This window comes from Eleutherodactylus coqui, chromosome 1 (assembly GCF_035609145.1).
Source record: "Eleutherodactylus coqui strain aEleCoq1 chromosome 1, aEleCoq1.hap1, whole genome shotgun sequence".
NCBI classification, from domain to species: Eukaryota; Metazoa; Chordata; class Amphibia; order Anura; family Eleutherodactylidae; genus Eleutherodactylus; species Eleutherodactylus coqui.
The window spans coordinates 531,024,253-531,051,655 of record NC_089837.1 but is presented as its reverse complement, the minus strand read 5'-3'; the positions used below and the strand labels follow the sequence as shown (position 1 = coordinate 531,051,655).

At 45.9% G+C, this 27,403-nt stretch overlaps 1 protein-coding gene across 2 annotated transcripts in view; it reads right to left on the bottom strand.

Moving 5' to 3' along the window:
- Positions 1-26,563, bottom strand: part of LOC136591136 (zinc finger protein OZF-like) — a 36,657-nt gene extending 10,094 nt beyond the window's left edge. The window contains exons 1-5 of one of the 2 annotated variants that reach the window (XM_066588475.1): positions 26,541-26,563; positions 11,455-11,606; positions 8,728-8,895; positions 8,523-8,646; positions 8,305-8,402 (exon numbers count right to left, since the gene is read on the bottom strand). In XM_066588475.1, coding sequence (XP_066444572.1) covers positions 8,305-8,402; positions 8,523-8,646; positions 8,728-8,895; positions 11,455-11,559 — 495 coding nt within the window. In that variant the 5' untranslated portion in view covers positions 11,560-11,606; positions 26,541-26,563. The remainder of the gene's footprint in view (positions 1-8,304; positions 8,403-8,522; positions 8,647-8,727; positions 8,896-11,454; positions 11,607-26,540) is intronic. The other variant, XM_066588476.1, reaches the window with a different exon arrangement.
- Positions 26,564-27,403: the final 840 nt, after the last annotated feature.

The following is a 27,403-nucleotide window of genomic DNA, read 5'->3' as shown; positions in this document are numbered from 1 at the left end:
TCTGTTATTGTCCGGCATGAAATGATCGGAGTCCATCATGAAGTGGGCGGCCGGTCATCATCACCGGTTCTTACATTATTCATCCTCACAGCTTTTACAGTAAAGGATGGCAGCAGAATAGAGCTTGACAAAGACCCATGTGAAGGGTCGAAACGTTGCGTTCGGTCTATGATATCTGAGGAATAAAGCCGCATCCTTATGGCTGCATAATTTTGCACCATATTCTGCTACCATCCCTTGTTCTTACACTGTGATACTTTGGATTTGGATTCGATCCACCTCTTGGTATGCAGTCATTTACTAAGGAAGAGAGCCTCCCCATTTTTGGACTTTGAGTGCTGCTGATTTTCTTAAGCTTTTACAGTAAAGACGCCTGGTCCCACCGCTTGAGTTGGAACCTTCTCTCCTCCGGCCAGACAGCGGTCGCTCTTGTCTTCTGTGGTGACTTTACTGTGGAAAGCCGCTCACCGGACTTCTTGTATTATCGTATAATCATGTCCGCCCTTAGACGACTCTGGAGCCCAGAACTGTATATTCTAGATGAGGCGGCACTAATGATCTGTACAGCAGTAAGATTATGGCCATAACTGGGGAGTCAATGACTCCTCCAATACATGACAGGATTCTGTTGGCCTTAGAAGCAGCTGACTGGCAACAACATAGCATGTTAAGCAGAGAAAAGACATTTGCCCATCCAGTTCAGCCTATTTTTCCCCCAATGTTGATCCAGAGGAAGGCAAAAAACTTAAATGACGTGGAAGTCAATTTTCCCTATTTAAGGGCAAAAAAATTCTCCCTGACTCCAATCTGGCAATCAGAATAATCCCCGGACCACCACCCCTACTGAAATAATCAGTGATTATAAGATATATTATATTACAACGCTCAAGAAAGGCGTCTAGGCCCCTCTTAAACCATCTTGCCTTTAGTTTTTTGGTCTTGCTTCATCCAGGTTAAGGGGGCATGGTCAGAAATCAACCTACGTTTTGTACCCAGGGGACAGCTTCCAACCTAAATATAATATTATTGGATGTTCATTACCATATATCGATTGGGATAACACTGCACCCAAACCCATGTCAGAAGCATCTGTCTGCACTGTAAGCTCCTTGGTGACGTCAGGGGTGATTAGTACTGGCTATTGGCACAAAGCAAACTTGAGGCTCTGAAAGACCTTCTCTGCCTCTGGAGTCCTCGTCACCATCACTGACTTCCGACCTTTAGTCAAATCAGTCAATGGTGCAGCTATGGAGGCAAAATTTGGCACACACCTGCGATAATACCCAGTGAAGCTTTGACATGTTTCTTATTCAAAGGTCTAGGCCTACTCTGTATGGCGGCCAACTTATTGGCCTGTGGCTTGATTACACCTCTCGCAATGATATAGCCAAGGTATTTTGCTTCCTCCAAGCCTAAAGCACACTTTTCCAGGTTTATGGTCAGGCCTGCATCCATTATTGCATCCATGACCGCCTGTACTTTGCACAGGTCACTCTCCCAGTCTGAACTGTAAATGACCATATCGTCTAGGTATGCAGCTGAAGATTCACAATGTTGCCTCAAAATCCAGTCCATGAACCTCTGAAAAGTAGCCGGCGACCCGTGCAATCAAAATGGCACGTTTTTGTATTGGAACAAACCATCTGGGGTGGCAAATATGGTTTTCTCTTTGGCTCTATCTGCCCAAAGTATTTGCCAGTACCCTTTTGTAAGATCAAGAGTGGTAATGTATCTGGCATTACCTGATCTCTCAATAAGCTCATCCACCCTTGGCATGGGGGTAAGCATCGAACTTGAAGATTTTGTTTCGTTCTCTGAAGTCATTACAGAACCTCCAAGTGCCATTTGGTTTGGGAATGAAAACAATGGGGCTTGACTACCCACTCTTTGACTCCTCAATCACTCCTAGCTCCAGAATATGCTTGACCTCCATAGAGATTGCTTCTCTACGTGCTTCTGGTATCCTGTATGGTTTTAGGTTTACCTTCATCCCAGGCTGTTATTATGTCATGCTTTATTACATGTGTACGACCTGGCTGGTCAGAGAACTTTCTTTTATTTCTCTGTAGAAACTCTTTGGCCTCTTGTTGTTGGTGCACTGTGATGGAGTCTCCTATTCTAGCTGCGGGAAAAGGTTGCTGCACCTTTCCCTCCCTAACACCCATGGCATCCAACAATTCTCTATCCTTCCAGACCTTAAATAAATAGATCTAGTAAGGCTTTATTCTCCCCAGTTGGTGTACTTTATAATTTATGTCTTCAGCCCTCTCATAGGGACCTTGCCATTTGGAGAGAAGTTTGCTTTCCATCATAGGTACCAAGACCAAGACTTGGTCGCCAATATTAAAATTTCTAACCTTGGCAGGCCAACTATGCACTCTGCTCTGGGCCTCTTACGCCTTCTGCAGGTTGTCCCTGACAATAGGCATTATAGTAGAAATGTGGTCCTGTATCTGTGCTACATGCTCAATAATGCTCTTGTAAGAAGTAGACTTTGTTTCCCATCTTTCTTTGGCTACATCCAGCAGCCCCCTTGGGTGACAGCCATAGACCAACTCAAAGGCAGAGAAACCGGTAGACACCTATGGTACTTCTCCAATGGAGAACATCAGGTATGGTAATAGACGGGTCCCAGTCACAGCCATCTTTGGCTACTACCCTCTTCAACATTTGCTTTAGGCCTTAGTCAGACGGGCGTTTTTAGCCGCGATTTGCGCATGCGCATGCGTCCGGCGGTTTTATAAAACCATTGCTTTGCAATGGTATCGGACGCATGAGCGCTTTTTATGCACTCGTTCGATAAATTATAGAACAAAAAATCGCAGATCGCACCTATCTGCCATCTGCGATTCCTGTTCTCTTCTGTATATGCGCTCAATGGGGCCGGCGGCAGCAGCGCCGACCCCATTGAGAACATATAGAAGACAAATCATTCTTCTCTGCCACAGCTGTAACAGCTGGGACAGAGAAGAACGATGTTTGCCCATTGAATTCAATGGAGCGGCAATACAGCCGCTCCATTGAAAGCAATGGGCTGCCGGCGTGCGCGGGGTGAATTGTCGGGAAGGGGTTAAATATATAAGCCCTTCCCTGCAATTCATCCTAAAATGTGTTAAAATAAAAAAAAATTGTATACTCACCTTTCCGCTGCAGCCGGAGTCCAGCCGCGGCCGCTGTCAGTTCTCCTGAACTGCTTCTCGGCACTATTCAGCCGGCGGGGCTTTAAAATCCCCTCCTGCTGAATGATCTCCCTCTGATTGGTCACAGCCCTGACCAATCAGAGGCCGGTTTCACTCACACACCCATTCATGAATTCATGAATGGGTGAGTGACTGCTGCCTCTCAGCGCTGAGCGAATCAGGGGCAGGTCTGACTCACATCCATTCATGAATTCATGAATGGGTGTGAGTGAGGCATGCCTCTGATTGGCTCAGCGCTGAGCCAATCAGGGGGCAGGTCTGACTCACACCCCCTTCACACCCACTGCAGGACGGCCGCGCGGAGCTCCGGCTGCCGGGAGAAGGTGAGTATACAATTTTTTTTTATTTTAACACATTTTAGGATGAATTGCAGGGAAGGGCTTATATATTTAAGCCCTTCCCGACAATTCATCCCGGGCTCGCCCGCAGCGCATTGCTTTAAATGGAGGCGGCTCTATTGCCGTCTCCATTGAATGCAATGCGCTGGACAGCTCCGGCCCGTTTCTAATGAAACGCGGCTAGGAGCAGATTTTCGGGCGATTTGCGGGCGACTTGCGCGCACCGGTCACGCGATTTGCGGATGCGCATCCGTCATGCGATCCGCAAATCGCGCGAAAAAACGCCCGTCTGACTAAGGCCTTAGAGTGTTGTTAAATCTCTCTACTAATCCATCTCTCTGAGGGTGGTACACAGAGGTACGTATGTGCTGGATTTTAAAGAGGTGGCACAGTGCTTTCATTATCTTGGAGATAAACGGTGTCCCCTGGTCAGTAAGGATTTCTTTAAGAATCCTTGTCCTGGAAAACATAAGGGACAACTCCCGTGCAATGCTTTTGATGGTACTGTAGTATTTTTTAAAGCAACAGCTTCAGACTATAATGTAGCATAATCTAGCACAACCAGGATATACCGATGTCCTTTTGCCAATTTGACTATGGGACCCACTAGATTCATCCCAATTTTTTCAAATGGCACCTCGATAATGGAGGGGGAAATTAACAGGTTGAGAGGAGGGAGTCTGTTCTAGGACTGACTGGGCCTCTAGACTCAACAGTCCTTAGCCCACATGGTGACACTTCAGGGTCCATGGGTAGGTCTGGGCGGCCTGGATGTCACAGACATCCCCAAGTCCTTTTCCATGTCAGTATTTCCCAGTGATTTCCCATTTAGTGTGTAATGGTGACATGTAGTTTCTCTGTCCATTTGCATAACTTTACATTTATCAATGTTAAACCTAATTTGTCACTTTTCTGCTCAAGCCCCCAACTTATCCAGATTCTCTTTGGAAAAGTCCACATACACAAGATCGAATGACTCTCTCCGATCCAGTCTAGAAATTACTTCCTCATAAAAGCTGATCAAATTGGCTTGACAGGAGTGACCCCTCATAAACCCATGCTGATAAGCAGATATACAGCTATTTTCCTTGAGCTACTCCCGGATGGCATCTCTTGGAAACCCTTCAAACATTTTACCCACAATAGAAGTAAGACTTACTGGCCTGTAGTTTCCAGGTTCACTTTTTGACCCCTTTACGAATATTGGGACCACATTGGCTATGCGTCAATCCAGTAGAACAGACCCGTCACTATAGAGTCCTTAAAGATAAGAAACAAAGATCTATCTATCTCATTACTTAATTCTCTTAAAACCCAAGGTTGTTTGTCTATTTTAATCTTTTTCAGGCAGCTCTGCACGTCTTCCAGGGTTAAACTGGTGATATTTAGTGGAGAGTTTACTTTATCACTCTGCATCTCATCTGGCAGCTTTTTCTCCAGTTTATTCACAGAGAAAAACAAAATATTTAATAGATTTGCTTTCTCCTCATCAGCCTCTACAATTTTTTTCTACATTATTTATTAAAAGGCCAACACTTTCAGCATTAATCTTTTTACTATTTGTATAACTGAAGAACAGTTTAGTGTTAGTTTTACTCACTTTGCCAATACATCTCTCTGTCTCCATCCTGGCTGAACTTATCTAATTTTTACATAATTTATTTTTTTCCTAATTGTGCTTCTTTGTTGCCTTCTTGTTTTAGTTGTTTAAACTATTTATTTTTGTTGTTTATTGTCCCTTTTACATATTTATTAAGCCACATTGGTTTCCTCCTATTCCTAACCCTTTTATTCCTGTAAGGTGTGACCCGCTCACAGTAATTATTTGGGATGTTTTAAATATTTCCCATTTATGGTTTGTACTCTTATTTTGAGTGAGTTAGCACGTCATTTTTTCAAATCACATGACTGCTCATTCATAAAAAGCTTTCTCATAGTAAAACTCCATTATTCAATCAGGAACCTGGAGCTGTGACGATTCCGTCATTCTATCATAAGTATACTACGTCACCTTTTTTATATCACATGATCGCTCATTCATAAAAAAAAGCCCCTAAGTCTATCTGTTCTAATAGGATTCTTCCTATACCCACATTTTGAAAACCACTATTATACATTTCAACCAAAAATATATGATTTCTCTCTTACAAGGATACAATACAGTATACATCTAAAACACTTTAAGATAACTAAAAATGTCAGAAAAATAAAAAACGCAAGTAAAACGCAATTAGCTCCCTTTCACTACCAATATCATCGATTTAACACAATATATAATGATTTAATTACCAATATACCATCTGTTCTCTTAAACATAAGTACATACATTCTCATAATTTTATAAATATATATCTAAAATATATTTATATAAATTTATTTCCTCTTTAAAAACTTTCTATTTCTCTGTGTGCTACTTTATGCTACAGCCATACCAGGGCTGTAACCCCAAGACGACTCTCCGGAGATCCGGATCAAGGACCCAGGGTGGCTACTATAAGCTGACGCGGATAATAGGTGTCGGTGGACTCTCCAGCCAGAGAGTTCCACTAGACACCAGGTGAGTTAACTCTTTATTCACCAGTATAAAAAAACCACACGAAATATGAGGCGCTGATACTGTGTTCTTTCACTCTTATTTTGAGGACATTATTTCAGTCAGTAAGATTAAAGAAGTTCCGATCCTTTGTTCTCCAACGGGAAACAATGCTATCAGCACTCCCCGTGGAGAACTGCTGATAAGGATGAAGGACAATTTTTAGGTTGGACTGAATTTAACGATCAGCTAGCAGTGCATGAAAAGTGCACGATGGACGCGCTTTCAGACACAACGATGATCACTCAAACAATCGCCTTTTAGTGATTTTCTTAGCGATTATCGCTCTGTGTAAATGGGCCTTAAGTCACCATACAGTTAAAAAGGTTTAGGTTATTTTTTATATTAAGTCTATCCCTATTAACTCTCCTGCCAGTTCTAACTGTACTAACCCTTCCCACTGCTCTACCCCTAATTCCATTACTTAGACCCAGGTCACTGTCTACACTGTCTTCTCCCCTATCTCTCTGATTGCCCTCCCCCAGTCCTTAGTTTAAACACTCCTCCAGCCTTCTAGCCATTTTCTCCTCCAGCACAGTTGCCTCCTACCCATTAAGATGCAGCCAATCCCTACGGTAGAACCTGTAGCCAACAGCAGAGTCAGGCCAGTTCTCCAGGAACCCAAACCCCTCCTACTTATACTAACTCCTGAGCCACTTGTTGACCTCCCTAACCTCTGCTGCCTTTCTTGTGTGGCACGTTGTACAGGTAGTATTTCAGAAACTACTACTTTGGATATCCTAAGCTTACATCCTAGTTCCCAGAAATTGTTTATAAGGGCCTTCCTTCTACCTCTAACTCCATCATTGTTGCTCATATGAACCATGACCGCTGGACCCTCACCAGCCCCTCCCAGTAATCTGTCAACCTGAATTGCGATGTGTCGAACTCGAGTGCCAGGAAGACAACACATCGTTGTGGCTATCTACCTTATAATTGAGTTCCCCACTACCAGAACCTGTCTAGTCTGCCCTGCACTCCTATATTCCTTCCTACTGTAGCAGACATCCCCCTGGTGATCAAGGGCCATGTAATGCTGCAGCAGTGATTAAGGTATTCCCTTCATCTGCCAACTTTGCAAACTTCTTGGGTTGAGCCATTTCAGGACTAGCCTCCCTGGATCTCTTCCCTCTACCCCTCCTCCTGTCAAACAGCAGCTCATCCTGCTCTCCCATGCTACCATCCACCTCCACATCTCCCCAGCAGATGAGCAGCAAACTCCTTTCCATATTGCCAATGGATCTCAATGTTGCAAGCTGCTCGTTTTGATCCAGGATCTGGGCTTTCAAATGTGTGACATGCTCACATCTCGATAGCAGTATGTACCTGTTCACGGCCTACATACATGGCACAAGCTGGTGGCATTGTCAATCATGGAGCTCATTCTAAATGGGGATCATACAGATTTCATGAAAATATATGCAAAAAAAGCTAAATACCAAATAAGCAGTAATTAAATAAAAAAATACTCTTCCAAAGTCGCTGAATCCGGTCACTAATCCCAAGTCACACAGTACACTTGGAAAACAGCTAGGTATGCTCACTTGTTTTAATTTAGATAGCTCTTGTCTGTAGTACTGCTGCTCCTCCTCTGTTAGGTTAGTCTGTAATGTACATCTACACTGCAGGACTACACATTTATCCACACAGACTATCACTTACCAGTGGATGTCCGAACAGCCGGAAGGAGAACACAATCTATTATGTAACCAGAAGCCATTTGTAGCCGCTACCTACCACAGCCACCAATATCATCATATAGAGCGTACACGTCACTGCGGCCGAGAGGTTAAGGCTACCTGTCCACGGGCATTTTTACATTGCGTTCCTCGGGGCGATAATCTAGCCACAGGGGATGCAGTGCACACTTTCCATAGTTTTGCTATGGAAAGCTCAGTTCCCCTGTCCATGAATCATAGCGATTCTCCGCTCATGGGCAGCAAATCACGGCATGCTGCAAATTGCCGCTATTCTCTGTGGTGAGCCTATCTATCAGATAGGCTCACCGCGGAGATCCGTCGTCTGGCTCCTGCTCCCCGGTGGAGATCTGCAGAGGGATACCACAACACCTATCTGCCATGGGATACCACAACGCCCGTGGACAGGCAGACTTACTATAAAGCTTCATTACATCCATCTATAGAGGATCTGCAGGAATCTCAGCTCCATCTACCTGATCATCCGGTAGGATATATTGATTTTCCTCTGGACAGTCTTGGGAATATGGAGGACTGGGCCATCTCTCTGGTGGATTACTCTGACTCGATCCATCTATAGGAAATATATACAGTGACTGAATACATTGTCTATATGTGATGATCAGATGATGGGGGAGTCTAGGTGACCCTCATACCTGATGTCTCCTCTATAATCAGGAAGGTCTCCTCTTACCCGGTGATGTGAGGGGCCAGTGGTCCTCCATCATGACGTCCTTGTACAGATCCTTGTGTCCTTCTACATACTCCCACTCCTCCATGGAGAAATAGACAGTGACGTCCTGACACCTTATAGGAACCTGACAACACAATATACCGTCATCACCCAGACCCTTCCTTGGCGTTATTGTATAATGTCCCACATTCCAGGCAGTGCTTACCTCTCCGGTCAGTAGCTTGGTGATCCTGTTGGTAAGTTCTAGGATTTTCTGCTCATGTATCAGTGAATATAGTGGAGGTTCGGTGATGGGGCTCGGGGTCCGGCTCCACCCATCTGACACACAGGGGGTCACACACTCACCAGACAAATTCTTCATTACTTTGTAATCCTGTGTATGGAGAGACACTGATCACTAGTCTAAAGGAACCTTTACACAGGACTAATATGAGGTGCATAAGTGCCTAATAGCCATCCGACACAGTAGCACCCAATTATTTGCCCTGTGCTTTATGGAGATCGTTCCGGCTTCTATTCTCAGTAAACAGGCAGTCTGTCGCTCATCGTTGAACGACTGCCTGTTTACGCAGCCTGACAGATGTTTGGTTTTTAGTCCTACTAAAAACCAGAAGACTCCAACAAGCGAGCGATTTCTCACTCAGAGCCCTGGCAGTCTCATGTACATGGGACTATTATCATCCAAATTGCTATTTCAATAAATCATTTGGGAAATAATTGCCTATGTGGAACGGTATCTTCAGAATCCTTAACCTGTTATAGTAGTAGAGATAAGAGTAAAGTGTGATTGTTCTCACTAAGAGAAACCAGGTAATCTTGTAGATATGATACCTTTTAATGGCTAACACAAATACATAATGTTATAGTGAGCTTTCAGGTTCTTCTATAGACCATTCATCAGGCTTAACTGGTTTGGATGGGGCACAAATATTATATACAATGGAGAGGGGAGGAGGGACACTTAAAATAACACCAGACAATCTGAGCAAAGAGATAAATACTTAATCAGTCCACTGAACTGAGGCATATGACAGTTTAATGATGTCTGTTATCTCTCCTTTAAAAACTGCACATATGGTAGAAGGAGATGGAAACCCTACCTCTGCAGCACCACCTATTGGATGGCAACATTCTTACAAATCAATTTCTGAATATTTATGAAGTTTAAAACATGTCTAATGTTGTGTACCTGATCCGCTGCAGTAAGTGTCCTGTTGGGGGGGGGATTATATCTGGGAAACAGGACAAAAACTGAGAGCCAGGATGAGATCTCATCACCACTCAATAGGAGAGGAAAAGACGGAATTATCTGTGGCAAAACATTTTTGTGGTCAGGGACACAGCATAGAGCAGATGAGAGTTATCATACTGAAGGGCAACTTCAAATCACATCGTCACAGAAGAATTTGACAGTATAAGCCATGTGTGATAGTCTCAAGAATGGAATGAACCTCAGCCCGGGATTCTTGCACCAGTGGAGAATATGAAAGGTCTGAAGGAGGCCAAGAGGGATGTTCTCTTCCCAATCATTACTTTTTGTTTTATTTTAAATTTCATAAAAATTCAGAAATTGATTTGTAAGAATCTTGACATCCAATAGGTGATGCTGCAGAGGTAGTGGTTCCATCTCATTCTATGTGCAGTTTTTAAATTAGAGATAACATACATCATTAAACTGTCACATTCCTCAGCTCAGTGGACTGATTAAGTATTTATCTCTTTGCTCAGATTGTCTGGTGTTATTTTAAGTCTCAAATTTTGTATATGAACATTTATTTAGATCAAGAGGGGTATCCCACCTCTCTTCTGCATTTGTATATTATATTTGTGACCCATTCAAAGCAGTTTAAATTAACCTGATGAAGGGACAACAGAAGAACCCAAAAGCTTGCTGTAACATCAAGTATCGCAAGAATCCGGTCTTTTCTCACTGTAGACACGCTAAAAACGCTTATTGTTGCCCTCATCAACTCACAGCTCGGTTATTGCAACTCGTTGTTGATCGGCCTCCCCTGCAACAGACTCTACCCTCACCAATCCATCCTGAATGCGGCAGCCAGGCTCATCCTCCTGTCCAGCCGCTACTCGGATGCCTCTGCCCTGTGCCAGTCACTGCACTGGCTGCCCGTTAAATACAGAATTCAATTTAAACTTACTACCTTCCTCCACAAAGCCCTCCACAGCGCAGCGCCCCCTATATTGCCTCCCTTATCTCAATCCACTAGCCAGCCCGGGCTCTCCGCTCTGCTAACGAAACTAGACTGGGCACCCCTCTAATTCGAACTTCTCATTCCTGCCTCCAACACTTCTCCAGAGCAGCACCGGTCCTCTGGAACGCACTACCAAAGGCTACCCAGGCAATCCAGGACTCGCAGAACTTCAGGCGTGCTCTAAAAACGCACCACTTCAGGGAGGCATACCGCATTCCCTAAACAAACCCCTCTGTACTCCGCCTGATAACATGCTCCCTGACCTACTGACTGCAATCCTTGCTAGCCACCATCAACTTCCCCTGCAGTCATACCGCTTCTGCCGTCACACGGCTAAATGTCTGACCATTGTCTGTGTGTATAGCATCCCTCACTCTCCACCTCATCATGCTTCGCACATCTCCAGCCCTTTACCTTCTGTATCACCCCATTACTTGTAGTATGTAAGCTCGTTGGAGCCGGACCCTCACCCTCTATTTCCAATAGCTAATTACTATAGTATGTAACCGTGGTTCTGTAATTTTTGTACTTTTTGTCTCTCTGTATTCCCCCTGTCTATGTAAGCGCTGCGGGATATGTTGGCGCTATACAAATAAAGATTATTATTATTATTGTTAGTCATTAAAATGTATCATATCTACAAGATTACTTGATTTCTCTTACTAAGAACAATCACACTTTGCTGTACTGGCTAACATGGTACCAAACCTTTTTTTTCTCACCTCTCCAGTTATCAAGGAGATGATCTCCAAGGTGAGGTCCAATATCCTTGAAGCCTTGTAGCTTCTGCCCTCCATCCTCGGTGTGTCATTGATGAGAAGGACCATCGTCTTCTAGAAAATAACTTAAGCTGTGAGTCCTGTACCTGAGGAACCTGAGGAAAAAACAAAGACAAAGTGCAAAATCACATCTGGAGGAACATCTTCCATGAAGTACAGGAGCTCACTGATTGGTAATTATAGGACAAATTGTAGTGTATAAAGGAGGGGACTTATACACCAGATTGCACAATATGTCAGTCAGCCAGGTGAAGTCTTGGCCACATTGTGGTACTGCAATAGGATGAAGTCTCACACCAATAACACCACACAGGTCTACTGAACTGGAACTGTATTTAGGTTGAAGATGGCTCCAAAGGAGGGCACATCATGCATCAACATTTCAGCAACAGCCAGCCGGCCACAACTGGGTAACGTATTAGAAGGAACATGTGTTCAGCAGGAGAAGCACAATATGCATCTGTTACAGCAACTTTATACATGAAACTCCCTGTATATTGGTTGATCACAGAACGCTTTATTTCTCTCTGTCCCAGTCACGTGCCACTCCCCCATTTCTCTCCACCCCCATGCCACGCTCCCCCATTTCTCTCTATCCCCCTCACGCCACACTTCACCATTTCTCTCCTTCCCCCTCACGCGCCGCTCCCACATTTCTCTCCATCCCCACCATGCAACGCTCCCCCATTTCTCTGTCCCCCTCACGCCACACTTCACCATTTCTCTGCTTCCCCCTCACGTGCCGCTCCCCTATTTCTCTCATTCCCCCATGTGACACTCCCCATTTTTTCTCTCTGTCCGAGTCACGCCACACTCCCCCATTTCTCTCCTTTCCCCTTCACGTGCCGCTCCCCCATTTCTCTCCGTTCCTTCACATGCCGCTCCCCCATTTCTCTCCGTTCCCCCTTCATGTGCCGCTCCCCCATTTCTCTACGTTCCCCCTTGACGTGCTGCTCCCCCATTTCTCTCCATCCCCCTCACGTGCCGCTCCCCCATTTCTCTCTATCCCCCTCACGTGTCGCTCCCCCATTTCTATCTATGCCCCTCATGTGTCGCTCAACCATCTATCCATCCCCCCATGCGATGCTCCCCCATTTCTCTCCGTTCCCCCTCACATGCCACTCCCTAATTCTCTCTGTCCCCCTCACACGCCGCTCCCCCATTTCTCTCCATCCCCCTCACGGGCCGCCCCCCCATTTCTCTCTATCCCCCTCACGTGCCGCTCCCCCATTTCTATCTATGCCCCTCATGTGTCGCTCAACCATCTATCCATCCCCCCATGCGATGCTCCCCCATTTCTCTCCATTCCCCCTCACATGCCACTCCCTAATTCTCTCTGTCCCCCTCACATGCTGCTCCCCCATTTCTTTCCATCCCCCTCACGTGCCGCTCCTCCATTTCTCTCCATCCCCCTCACGTGCCGCTCCCCCATTTCTCTCTATCCCCCTCACGTGCCGCTCCTCCATTTCTCTCTATCCTCCTCATGTGCCGCTCCCCCATTTCTCTCCATCCCCCTCACGGGCCGCTCTCCCATTTCTCTCCATCCCCCTCACGGGCCGCTCCCCCATTTCTCTCCATCTCCCTCACGTGCCGCTCCTCCATTTCTCTCTATCCCCCTCACGTGCTGCTCCCCTATTTCTCTCCATCCCCTCCATGCGTTGCTCCCCTATTTCTCTCTATCCATCCTCCTAAGTAAAAAGAAACAACGTTTTGTGTTAAGGCCGCATAATGATTATTGCTCACGATTCGTTGAAATGAATGAATATGACCAATAATAGTTCACTGTGAATGTGAATAAAATGTGCTCAGTTAATGTTCGCGGTTGTTTACGCTGATTAATAAATCTTGTTGGCTTCTCTTGCCATGTAAACGCTCCCCGCTCAGGGAGGTGAAGTGCTGAGCGAGAGGCGGACAAGAAGCCCTCCATCCAGCAGCCAGTCTTTCAGTGTAAACGCTCTGCCGGAGCGCTGATAACCTTAGCAGTGACGTCGTTTGACAGACTATCAGCCTGTGTAGAAGGGCCATCAGCCAGTAGAGCAAATGTGATTGTCCTCAGTGAGAGAAGCCAAGTCATCCTGTAGATGAGACCTTACATGATGCTACAGCAGCTCCGAACCTTAGGGCCCGTTTACACACAACAATTGTCATTTGAAGGAACAAACGACCCAACGACTTTTTTTGCTTTCAAGCGATGAGTGTATAGATGTGAAGCTAACCGGTTGGAATTCTCGTCATCTCGTCCGTTCGCTGGGTCGTTTGGCAGTGCTTATACGTGGACGTGGCTTGATAAGTGGCCAAATTGTTTGAAGGACTGCTGTTTAAACCGAACGATAAGCGACCGAACTAGCCACTAATTTTAGGAAGGCTAGTGGACAATTCTTTACGGTGGTGTCCAAAAAGTTGATTTGTATACGGGTAGCTTAACCCCTTAGTGACCACCCATACGTGTTTTCACATCTTGGATGTCTGGGCTTTAAAAACACACCGATCCTGTAGGCTAAAGCTCCGCGGTCTGTGTGTGTGACATATCGGGCTCCGGAGGTGGCCGATAGCTGGGAGCTGTCACCGGGGGCCGCGGTGTGCTATCTATTGGATAACAGAGATCGCATAAAAGGTTTTTAAAAAGTGAAATAAATTTAAAGTTTCATCTCCCCTTACAGATCAGACCAAGTGACCAAGGCCGCGGTGATTGGTCCCCGGTCACGTGATCGCTGTTCTCCAATGGATAATGGCGATCATATAAAAGTTTTTTTTTAAAAGCTGAAGTTTAATCTCCCTTCACTGATAGAGTCGGTGAGGGGAGATGAAACTTCTTACTGGAGGCTTTCGGATTTGAACCCCGAAGCGATCATCTTCCAGGCACCTACCCCGGCTTCTACACATGCACCCTCCAGCAAAACGATGGACACATGCACAGGGGCCGGGGAGGGCCCAGAAAATGTTAAATCTCCTTGCTCCCAGCTATCAAAGATAGCCGAGAGACTGGAGCAGTGACTTGTTGAGCGGTCCCCCGTCACGTGATCGCCATTATCAAATACAATAAAACGGTAGCGATCTACCTTAGACTTGTCTCACACGACCGGATAGGAATTGCTGATTCCGTAAGCGTTTGATCTGCAACTTTATTAGATTTCACAATTCTGCTCACATTAGTGGATCAGAATTATGTAGTCCACTTACAGAAAACAGAACGCAGCATGTTTTATTTTACCGCGGATATCTGAGACATGGCGCCCACTGTACTCTATGATCGCGGGTATTCCGGTAGGATCACTAAGCAACGGCGTGGAAAATATAAACAAACAAAAAAAGGTGTACGGCGTATGACCGCCTGTGGGAGTACACAGCTATGTGCAGTACATTACATGGCCATACACAGGCCCACAGCCTCTGCAAGCAGAGTCCACATCCGGCCGTGTGAGCCCGGCGTTATTCAGACCGCTATCTGTAATACGTATTTTACAAGAAGCTCGGCTTCCTGCATTCCAGGAGCAGCTTGTGGAGCGCCTTCTGTGTGGGACTGCGGCAAGCTTACGAGTCTTTGAAGGTGCAAATGTTCACTGAGCGCCATGTTTTACACCCCATCCCTGCCACTGAGGTCAAAAAATACCCCGAAATGTGTCAGGTTTGCAGCAAGCATGGGAAGAGGTGGGATACCCGGTTTTATTACCCCATGTGCCCACCAGGCCTCTGTAATTACCCATCTTCAGACATCACACACAGTTTACATTATTACTTTTATGTAAGATTTAAGGACCGCCAAAAAGGGAGGGTTGTATTTTTTTTTATGGGGGCAATTTTTCTTCTACACCAGGGGGCCAGGAATGTATTCAGCTGTGCCCTGCAATCCATCAGCTGGTCCCTCCATTATAGGCCGAGCCGTGTGTCCTGTAAGTAGATTGGGGCCACAATGGGGGTATTGCTGAACACAGAAAAAATTGGGGTTCATCTCCGCGGTTTTCCTGTTTGAAACACAAGAGAACTTTCATAAAAGTGACATTTATGTAAAAATAATTTTATTTATTTTTCACATACTTTATAATAATTTTTACAAAAAAATGTGGGGTCAGAATGCTCAGTACAGGGACCAAGATTTCAGAATGGGGTCACTTGTGGGGGGCGTTCTATCATTTTGGCAGCTAGATAGGGCCGGGTATTTATTCAATTATGCCCTGAAAGCCAAAGAGTGTTCCCTCCACTACAGGCCGAGCCGTGTGTCCAGTAAGCGGATTAGGGCCACATTGGGGATGTTTGTGAACACAGGAAAAAAAGGGGGGGGGGGGGATCCATTTTGGGTTGCAAATCCTCATTTTCATATGTGCTATAGAAAAAAAACTGTCTTTAAAATGACATATGAAATATGAAGATATGAAATTTTATTTTTTCTTCTCTGAGAAAAAACTGCGGGATCAAAATCCTCCTGACCCCCTCAGTAAATATATTAAGGGGTGTATTTTTTTAAAATGGGGTCTTTTGAGGGGGGGGGGGGTATCTATCATTCTGACACCTAGGAGCCTTTGCAATCTTGGCTTGGTGTAGGAAAACAAAATGTTCCTCAAAATGTTAGTAATTTCTAGGTTTCTAAAGTTTTTCAAATGTGCTTCCATAATAAACTAAACAGATGAAAATATATATCTTATGAGAATGCATACAGTATGTTTGGATATATTTGACACATTGCAGTTAAAAATATGAGAAAAATGACACTTTTTTAAAGGTTTTGGCACTTTTAATAAATATACACAAATAATATCGGTCTATTTTTACAACCTAAATTAAGTAAAATATGTAGCGAAGAACAATGTCAGAATTACTTGGATAAGCTAAACCTTTACGGAGTTATTCTATGTCAAAGTGATACTGGTCAGATTTTCCTAATTTGGCCTGGTCATTAAGGTACAAACAGGCTTGGTCACTAAGGGGTTAATGTCAGGTTTAGGTAAAGTGAAATGCATTGACTCTCTCATGGACTTTTATTAGTTATTGTTCAGAATTGCTCAAAATGATTATGATGCCATCAATGTAGCGAAAGTAGGCCAATAGCTTGATAGAGCTGAAAATCGATTGATCGGCCCACATACCTCAGATGGGACAGTTCCCTACCTAAACACATCAAAAAGTCCATCGTCTACAGCCAGGCCATCAGATACAACCGGATCTGCTCCAACCCAACAGATAGAGAGGAACATCTATACCATCTGAAAAGGACATTTATAAATTAGGGCTACCATCCCACCTCAACTGATGACAAAATCACCAGAGCCACCACGATACCCAAAAATCACCAGAGCCACCAGGATACCTAGGAATCACCAGAGCCACCAGGAAGCCCAGAAATCACCATAGCCACCAGGAGAACCAGGAATCACCAGGATACCCAGTAATTGCCCGAGCCACCAACGAGACCCAGGAATCACCAGAGCCACTAGGATACTCAGGAATCACCAGAGTCACCATGATACCCAGGAATCACCAGAGCCACCAGGAGACCCAGGAATCACCAGAGCCACCAGGAGACCCAGGAATCACCAGAGCCACCAGGAGACCCAGGAATCACCAGAGCCACCAGGAAACCCAGTAATCACCAGAGCCACCAGGAAACCCAGTAATCACCAGAGCCACCAGGAGACCCAGGAATTACCAGAGCCACCAGGATACCCAGGAATCACCAGAGCCACCAGGATACCCAGGAATCACCAGAGCCACCAGGAGAGCCAGGAATCACCAGAGCCACCAGGAGACCCAGGAATCACCAGAGCCACCAAGAAACCCAGAAATCAACTATTCCAATACACAGAGAAGGAAATGTTTGTGTACCTCTAGTAGTGACCTATAATCCACAGCTGGAGGTACTAAGGAAAACTTTAGAGAGACTCCATCATACCTACACAAGGATGACCATCTGACCACCATATTTGCAGACCATCCACTTCTATGTTACAGGCAACCTCTGAGTCTGAGGTACCTTATAATCAGGAGTGCATTGTCCTCTGACACACAAAAAGGAACTTATCCCTGTAATGTAAGGAGCTGTAAGACCTGCTGACATGTACGGTCCGCGGGCAGGATACAGATCCCCAACACACAGCAGGACTATAAGATCCCTGTAATGTAAGGAGCTGTAAGACCTGCTGACATGTACGGACCGCAGACAGGATACAGATCCCCAACACACAGCAGGACTATAAGATCCGTGTAATGTAAGGAGCTGTAAGACCTGCTGACATGTACGGTCCGCAGACAGGATACAGATCCCCAACACACAGAAGGACTATAAGATCCGTGTAATGTAAGGAGCTGTAAGACCTGCTGACATGTACGGACCGCAGACAGGATACATAACCCCAACACACAGCAGGACTATAAGATCCCGGGACATTCACATGTTGCATGTCTGATGTTGTGTACCTGATCCGGTGCAGTAAATGTTCTGTTGGGGGCTTTATGTCAGGAAAAAAGGACAAAAAGTGAGAGCGAGGATGAGATCTCATCGCCACACAATTAGAGAGAAAGACAGAATTACCTGCGGTCGTGCATTGTTCTAGTCATAAAACACGTGAAGGTTACTATACTAAAAAGCAACTTCAAATCCCAACGTCACAGAAGAATTGGGGAGTACAAGTTCATAACCATCTTTGACACTTTCAAGACCAGAATTAACATTGGAAGTGGCTTCATGCATCAATGGAGAATATGAGAACACGTTGGCCTGGTGACCCGCTAACACCAATCTAGAGACCACAAAGCCTTCACTTCTTTATCAGTGGATTCATTAAAGGTCCTTTTACGCACAACGATTGTCGCTCGAAATTCGTCCAAACAAACAAAACTGAGCGATAATCGTAACATGTAAGCGCAGGCATCGCGCACTTTTCATTTGAACGTCGGATTTCAGTTCACTTAAAATCCATCGTTCAGCCTCTGAAAGACCGAGCAGATACGCTCCATTGGAATAAGTTTTGCTCATCTTTCAATAGACTGCAGGATGTTCTCCTTGAGGCATGTTTACACTAGGCACCAGGAGAACAACAGAATGTGTACACTAGCCACAAGGAGAACAACAGAATGTTTACACTAGCCACAAGGAGAACAACAGAATGTGTACACTAGCCAAGAGGAGAACAACAGAATGGTAACACTAGCAATGAGGAGAACAATGGGATGTTTACACTAGCCACCAGGAGAACAATCGAATGTTTACACTAGGCACCAGGAGAACAATGAGATGTTTACACTAGCCATGAGGAGAACAATGGGATGTTTACACTAGCCACGAGGAGAACAATGAAATGTTTACACTAGGAGAACAATGGAATGTTTACACGAGGCACCAGGAGAACAATAGAATGTTTACACTAGCCACCAGAAGAACAATTGAATATTTACACTAGCCACCAGGAGAACAATGGAATGTTTACACTAGCCAAAAGGAGAACAACAGAACACTTACACTAGCCACAAAGAGAACAATGGAATGTTTACACTAGCAGTGCGGAGAACAATCAAATGTTTACACTAGCCATACGGAGAACAATGGAATGTTTACACTAGCCATACGGAGAACAATGGGATGTTTACACTAGCCACGAGGAGAACAATGGAATGTTTACACTAGGCACCAGCAGAACAATAGAATGTTTACACTAGCCACAAGGGGAACAATGGAATGTTTACACTAGCAGTGCGGAGAACAATCAAATGTTTACGCTAGCCATACGGAGAACAATGGAATGTTTACACTAGCCAATAGGAGAACAACAGAACGGTAACACTAGCAATGAGGAGAACAATGGGATGTTTACACTAGCCACGAGGAGAACAATGAAATGCTTACACTAGCCACCAGGAGAACAATAGAATGTTTACACTAGGCACCAGGAGAACAATAGAATGTTTACAGTAGCCACCAGAAGAACAATAGAATATTTACACTAGCCACCAGGAGAACAATGGAATGTTTACACTAGCCAAGAGGAGAACAACAGAACACTTACACTAGCCACAAAGAGAACAATGAAATGTTTACACTAGCAGTGCGGAGAACAATTAAATGTTTACACTAGCCATACGGAGAACAATGGAATGCTTACACTAGCTAAGAGGAGAACAACAGAACGGTAACACTAGACATGAGGAGAACAATGGGATGTTTACACTAGCCACGAGGAGAACAATGGAATCTTTACACTAGCCGCAAGGAGAACAATGGAATATTTACACTAGCCACCAGGAGAACAATGGAATGTTTACAATAGCCAAGAGGAGAACAACAGAACGCTTACACTAGCCACAAAAAGAACAATGGAATGTTTACACTAGCTGTGCGGAGAACAATCAAATGTTTACACTAGCCATACGGAGAACAATGTAATGTTTACACTAGCCAAGAGGAGAACAACAGAACGGTAACACTAGCCATGAGGAGAACAATGGGATGTTTACACTAGCCACGAGGAGAACAATGGAATCTTTACACTAGCCACCAGCAGAACAATAGAATATTTACTCTAGACACCAGGAGAACAATAGAATGTTTACACTAGCCACCAGGAGAACAATAGTATATTTACACTAGCCACAAGGAGAACAATGGAATGTTTACACTAGCAGTACGGAGAACAACAGAACGGTAACACTAGCAATGAGGAGAACAATGGGATGTTTACACTAGCCACGAGGAGAACAATGAAATGCTTACACTAGCCACCAGGAGAACAATGGAATGTTTACACTAGGCACCAGGAGAACAATGGAATGTTTACACTAGGCACCAGGAGAACAATAGAATGTTTACAGTAGCCACCAGAAGAACAATAGAATATTTACACTAGCCACCAGGAGAACAATGGAATGTTTACACTAGCCAAGAGGAGAACAACAGAACACTTACACTAGCCACAAAGAGAACAATGAAATGTTTACACTAGCAGTGCGGAGAACAAGTAAATGTTTACACTAGCCATACGGAGAACAATGGAATGCTTACACTAGCTAAGAGGAGAACAACAGAACGGTAACACTAGACATGAGGAGAACAATGGGATGTTTACACTAGCCACGAGGAGAACAATGGAATCTTTACACTAGCCGCAAGGAGAACAATGGAATATTTACACTAGCCACCAGGAGAACAATGGAATGTTTACAATAGCCAAGAGGAGAACAACAGAACGCTTACACTAGCCACAAAAAGAACAATGGAATGTTTACACTAGCTGTGCGGAGAACAATCAAATGTTTACACTAGCCATACGGAGAACAATGGAATGTTTACACTAGCCAAGAGGAGAACAACAGAACGGTAACACTAGCCATGAGGAGAACAATGGGATGTTTACACTAGCCACGAGGAGAACAATGGAATCTTTACACTAGCCACCAGCAGAACAATAGAATATTTACTCTAGACACCAGGAGAACAATAGAATGTTTACACTAGCCACCAGGAGAACAATAGTATATTTACACTAGCCACAAGGAGAACAATGGAATGTTTACACTAGCAGTACGGAGAACAACAGAACGGTAACACTAGCAATGAGGAGAACAATGGGATGTTTACACTAGCCACGAGGAGAACAATGAAATGCTTACACTAGCCACCAGGAGAACAATGGAATGTTTACACTAGGCACCAGGAGAACAATAGAATGTTTACAGTAGCCACCAGAAGAACAATAGAATATTTACACTAGCCACCAGGAGAACAATGGAATGTTTACACTAGCCAAGAGGAGAACAACAGAACACTTACACTAGCCACAAAGAGAACAATGAAATGTTTACACTAGCAGTGCGGAGAACAATTAAATGTTTACACTAGCCATACGGAGAACAATGGAATGCTTACACTAGCTAAGAGGAGAACAACAGAACGGTAACACTAGACATGAGGAGAACAATGGGATGTTTACACTAGCCACGAGGAGAACAATGGAATCTTTACACTAGCCGCAAGGAGAACAATGGAATATTTACACTAGCCACCAGGAGAACAATGGAATGTTTACAATAGCCAAGAGGAGAACAACAGAACGCTTACACTAGCCACAAAAAGAACAATGGAATGTTTACACTAGCTGTGCGGAGAACAATCAAATGTTTACACTAGCCATACGGAGAACAATGGAATGTTTACACTAGCCACGAGGAGAACAACAGAACGGTAACACTAGCCATGAGGAGAACAATGGGATGTTTACACTAGCCACGAGGAGAACAATGGAATCTTTACACTAGCCACCAGCAGAACAATAGAATATTTACTCTAGACACCAGGAGAACAATAGAATGTTTACACTAGCCACCAGGAGAACAATAGTATATTTACACTAGCCACAAGGAGAACAATGGAATGTTTACACTAGCAGTACGGAGAACAACAGAACGGTAACACTAGCAATGAGGAGAACAATGGGATGTTTACACTAGCCACGAGGAGAACAATGAAATGCTTACACTAGCCACCAGGAGAACAATGGAATGTTTACACTAGGCACCAGGAGAACAATAGAATGTTTACAGTAGCCACCAGAAGAACAATAGAATATTTACACTAGCCACCAGGAGAACAATGGAATGTTTACACTAGCCAAGAGGAGAACAACAGAACACTTACACTAGCCACAAAGAGAACAATGAAATGTTTACACTAGCAGTGCGGAGAACAATTAAATGTTTACACTAGCCATACGGAGAACAATGGAATGCTTACACTAGCTAAGAGGAGAACAACAGAACGGTAACACTAGACATGAGGAGAACAATGGGATGTTTACACTAGCCACGAGGAGAACAATGGAATCTTTACACTAGCCGCAAGGAGAACAATGGAATATTTACACTAGCCACCAGGAGAACAATGGAATGTTTACAATAGCCAAGAGGAGAACAACAGAACGCTTACACTAGCCACAAAAAGAACAATGGAATGTTTACACTAGCTGTGCGGAGAACAATCAAATGTTTACACTAGCCATACGGAGAACAATGGAATGTTTACACTAGCCAAGAGGAGAACAACAGAACGGTAACACTAGCCATGAGGAGAACAATGGGATGTTTACACTAGCCACGAGGAGAACAATGGAATCTTTACACTAGCCACCAGCAGAACAATAGAATATTTACTCTAGACACCAGGAGAACAATAGAATGTTTACACTAGCCACCAGGAGAACAATAGTATATTTACACTAGCCACAAGGAGAACAATGGAATGTTTACACTAGCAGTACGGAGAACAATAGAATGTTTACACTAGCCAAGAGGAGAACAACAGAACTGTAACACTAGCCACGAGGAGAACAATGGGATGTTTACACTAGCCACGAGGAGAACAATGGAATGTTTACACTAGCCACCAGGAGAACAATGGGATGTTTACACTAGCTGCAAGAACAACAATAGATTTTTTACACTAGCCACCAGGAAAACAATAGGATGTTTATACTAGCCACCAGTAGAACAATGGAATGTTTACACTAGCCACAAGGAGAACAATGGAATGTTTACACAAGCCAAGAGGAGAAATAACAGAATGTTTACACTAGCCACTAGAAGAACAGTGGAACGTTTACACTACCCACAAGAACAATGGGATGTTTACACTAGCTATGAGATGAACAATGGAAGGTTTACACTAGCCATGGGGAGAACAACAGAACAATGGAATGTGTCGGCAACTATGTACATAGCTGGGAGTGTGTTTAAACACTTGCTGGGCTCTGCAAACAGCTCCTAGAGGTCCTTTTACATGCAAATGAAGATGATAAAGTGTTATTGGTCATTAACAAAAATGCTATCTTTTCTGCTTAGGGAGAGCACCTAGACTATCCCTTATTTGGTCATTAACACTTTATGCAAATAGAATGCTATATCTTTCAGTCATTTGAAAGATTATCTTTGCATGTAAAAGGACCTTAAGTATTTACTCCTCTGCTCATCTTGTTCTGGAAATGTTCTAAGAGCAAATTAATCACACCATGTCTGTGTCTTGTCATATGTATGTGTACATATATATATATATATATATATACTTCCTCAGATCTATTCCATTAAGGGTGACTACCCACTACAGTTTTTTTTCACTGCGAAATTCGCAGCATTTTTTTTATCTGCAGGGGTCTATGGGAGTTGTAATGTTAAAATCGCGATCGCGCAAAATCACAATTTACTGCGAAATCGCGATTTTACGCAATCGCGATTTTAACATTACAAGTCCCATGGACCCCTGCAGAAAAAAAACCCCCTGTGAATTTCGCAGTAAAAAAAAACTGTAGTTGGTAGTCACCCTAAGGGCTCCTTTCCACTGGCGAGGTAATCGCAGTGCGAGCTCACAGGAAAGTCCCCCCCATGTTGTTCTATGACAACCTTTCCACTAGCGATGTTTAAGGGCGAGCTGCGATGCGAGGATTAAAAATCGCAGCAGGAGGATTGGTTCAGCGTTTTGCATTTTTCTGTCACCCATACAGTGCAATGGCAAAACAGATTCTCACATCGCAACGCAAAAGCTTGGGATTTTGCAGCGTTGCGATGCGATTTTAACATTGCGATTTTCTCGCAGCGATATTGCTATCGCCAGTGGAAAGGAGCCCTCAGACTGAAGAAGAACCCTGAGAGGTTCAAAAGCTCGCTGTAACATCGATGTTTGTTTCTCATATCTACAAGATTACTTGGTTTCTCTTAGGTCGGCTTCACACGGGCCAGAGAACTGTGCAAGATTTGTGCATTGCGAGACACAAATATGGACCCCAATCTTTTGAATAAGGGTCATACACATGGAGGATGTTTGCCTGCAAGGCACTGCGATGTGATGTGATGCGTGAAACAAATCGCAGCATGTTCTATCTTGCTGCATGGTCTCGAATTGCCCCCATTGCTCTCTGTCCCCCTATTTCTCCCCGTCCCCCTCGTACTCCGCTTTCCCATTTCTCTCCGCCCCCCTAACGCGTCACCCCCCATTTCTCTCCGTCACATGCCGCTCCCCCATTTCTCCCCGTCCCCCTCACGCGTCGCTCCCTCATTTCTTCCCATCACCCTCACGCGTCGCTCCCCCATTTCTCCCCGTCCTCCTCATGCATCACTCCCCCCTTTCTCTCCTCCCCCTTATGCATCACTTCCCCATTTCTCCCCGTCCCCCTCACGCATTGCTCCACCATTTCTCCCCGTCCCCCTCACGCGTTGCTCCACCATTTCTGCCCGTTCCCCTCACGCGTCGCTCCCCCATTTCTTCCCGTCCCCCTCACGCGTCGCTTCCCCCTTGCTATCCTCCACCTCACACATCTCTCCCTGTCCCCCTCACGTGTCGCTCCCCTCTTTCTCTCCTCCCCTTCAAGCGTCGCTCCTCCATTTCTCCCCGTCCTCTTCACTCGTCGCTCCCCCATTTTTTCCTCCCCCCTCACGCGTTGCTCCCCCATTTCTTCCCGTCCCCCTTTCTCTCCTCCCCCTCACATGTTTCTCCGTGTCCCCCTCACGTGTCGCTCCCCCCTTTCTCTTCTCCCCTCAGACGTCGCTCCCCCATTTCACTCCTCCCCCTCACCCATCGCTCCCCCATTTCTCCCCGTCCTCCTCACTCGTCGCTCCCCCATTTCTCCCCGTCCTCCTCACTCGTCGCTCCCCCATTTCTCCCTTTTCTCCTCACGCGTCGCTCCTCCATTTCTTCCCGTTCACCTCACACGTCGCTACCCCCGTTTCTCCCCGTCCCCCTCACGCGTCGCTCCCCCGTTTCTCCCCGTCCCCCTCACGCGTCGCTCCCCCGTTTCTCCCCGTCCCCCTCACGCGTCGCTCCCCGTCCCCCTCACGCGTCGCTCCCCCATTTCTCCCCGTCCCCCTCCCGCGTCGCTCCTCCATTTCTCCCCGTTCCCCTCACGCGTCGCTCCCCGTCCCCCTCACGCGTCACTCCCCCATTTCTCCCCGTTCCCCTCACGCGTCGCTCCCTGTCCCTCTCATGCGTCGGTCCCCCATTTCTCCCCGTCCCTCTCATGCATCGCTCCCCCATTTCTCCCCTTCCCCCTCACGCGTCGCTCCCCCATTTCTCCCCGTTACCCTCACGCGTCGCTCCCCCATTTCTCCCCGTCCCCCTCACGCGTCGCTCCCCGTCCCCCTCACGTGTCGCTCCCCCATTTCTCCCCGTTACCCTCACGCGTCGCTCCCCCATTTCTCCCCGTCCCCCTCACGCGTCGCTCCCCGTCCCCCTCACGCGTCGCTCCCCCATTTCTCCCCGTCCCCCTCACGCGTCGCTTCCCCATTTCTCCCCGTCCCCCTCACGCGTCGCTCCCCGTCCCCCTCACGCGTCGCTCCCCCATTTCTCCCTGTTCCCCTCACGCGTCGCTCCCCGTCCCCCTCACGTGTCGCTCCGTTTCTCCCTGTCCCTCTCATGCATCGCTCCCCCATTTCTCTCCGTCCCCCTCACGCGGTTCTCCCCGTTACCCTCACGCGTCGCTCCCCCATTTCTCCCCGTTCTTCTCACGCGTCGCTCCCCCATTTCTCCCCGTCCCCCTCACGCGTTTATCCCATTACCCTCACGCGTCGCTCCCCCATTTCTCCCTGTTCCCCTCACGCGTCGCTCCCCCATTTCTCCCCGTTACCCTCACGTGTCGCTCCGTTTCTCCCTGTCCCTCTCATGCGTCGCTCCCCCATTTCTCCCCGTCCCCCTCATGCGTTTATCCCCGTTACCCTCACGCGTCGCTCCCCCATTTCTCCCCGTTACCCTCACGCGTCGCTCCCCCATTTCTCCCCGTTACCCTCACGCGTCGCTCCCCCATTTCTCCCCATCCCCCTCACGCGTCGCTCCCCCATTTCTCCCCGTCCCCCTCACGCGTCGCTCCCCCATTTCTCCCTGTTCCCCTCACGCGTCGCTCCCCGTCCCCCTCACGTGTCGCTCCCCCGTTTCTCCCTGTCCCTCTCATGCGTCGCTCCCCCATTTCTCCCCGTCCCCCTCACGCGTTTCTCCCCGTCCCCCTCACGTGTCGTTCCCCCATTTCTCTCCCTCACTGGCTGCCCCCTCTTCTCTTTTGTCTCCATATTACCTTCCTCTTCTCTTCCCTCCATAGAACTAGATTATGGATAAGCCCCTCCCCTTCCACCCTGGTCATGTGACCTCACGTCAGCAAGCCTGATTGGAGCCCATACAATGTAGCAGTTACCTCAGGGTAGGGGCCGTATGCTAGTGGAGACACAACCTCTGACGGCATGGCCATGTGACCAGACATGTGACTAAACACTGCGGTGGGAGGAGCCATCTGAAGTTTGTTACAAAGTGTCATCTTCCTGCCGTGATCTGGCAGTAATGGAGCTTCACCGGCGGCTGCAGACATCACAGTGCTGTAACCAGAGGTGAGGCTGCACTGCTGTGCGGGGGCCCTGCCTGCCTGCCTGCCTGCCTGCCTGCCTGCCTCACGACAATGCTCCGCTGTCAGCCTCTGGGGTGCAATGCTCTGCATGGACTGGGTACTCTGTGCTGCAATGCTCTGCCGAGGGCTCTGGGGGATGCCAAGATTATATCATAAATAACAAACTTATAATAAAATGATCTCTACGGAAACTCCTCCCCCTCCCTACTAAATGCAATGTTAAACCTGAACTATCTAAGTGGATTACTAACCACAGATCCGTAGATGTGATAATTAGATATCCTACTAGCTTATTGTCCTTTATCTATAATAGTAATATTTATTGTATTGCATGGTACTTGTGTCTTAAATGTATGTTATATGTGAATGCTCTAAGGGAAGAGAACAGACATTTAACAATGATCAAGAAGGGGTTAAAGGATCAGGTGCTTCTTAATTAGGGTTAATTGTTTTTAGTGTTTAAAAGACTGGGCAGCAAAGTGTTGTATCAAAGGTGAACAAGGCTGTAAAGCTGAACCGCGTGCCTGAGCATGTAAAGC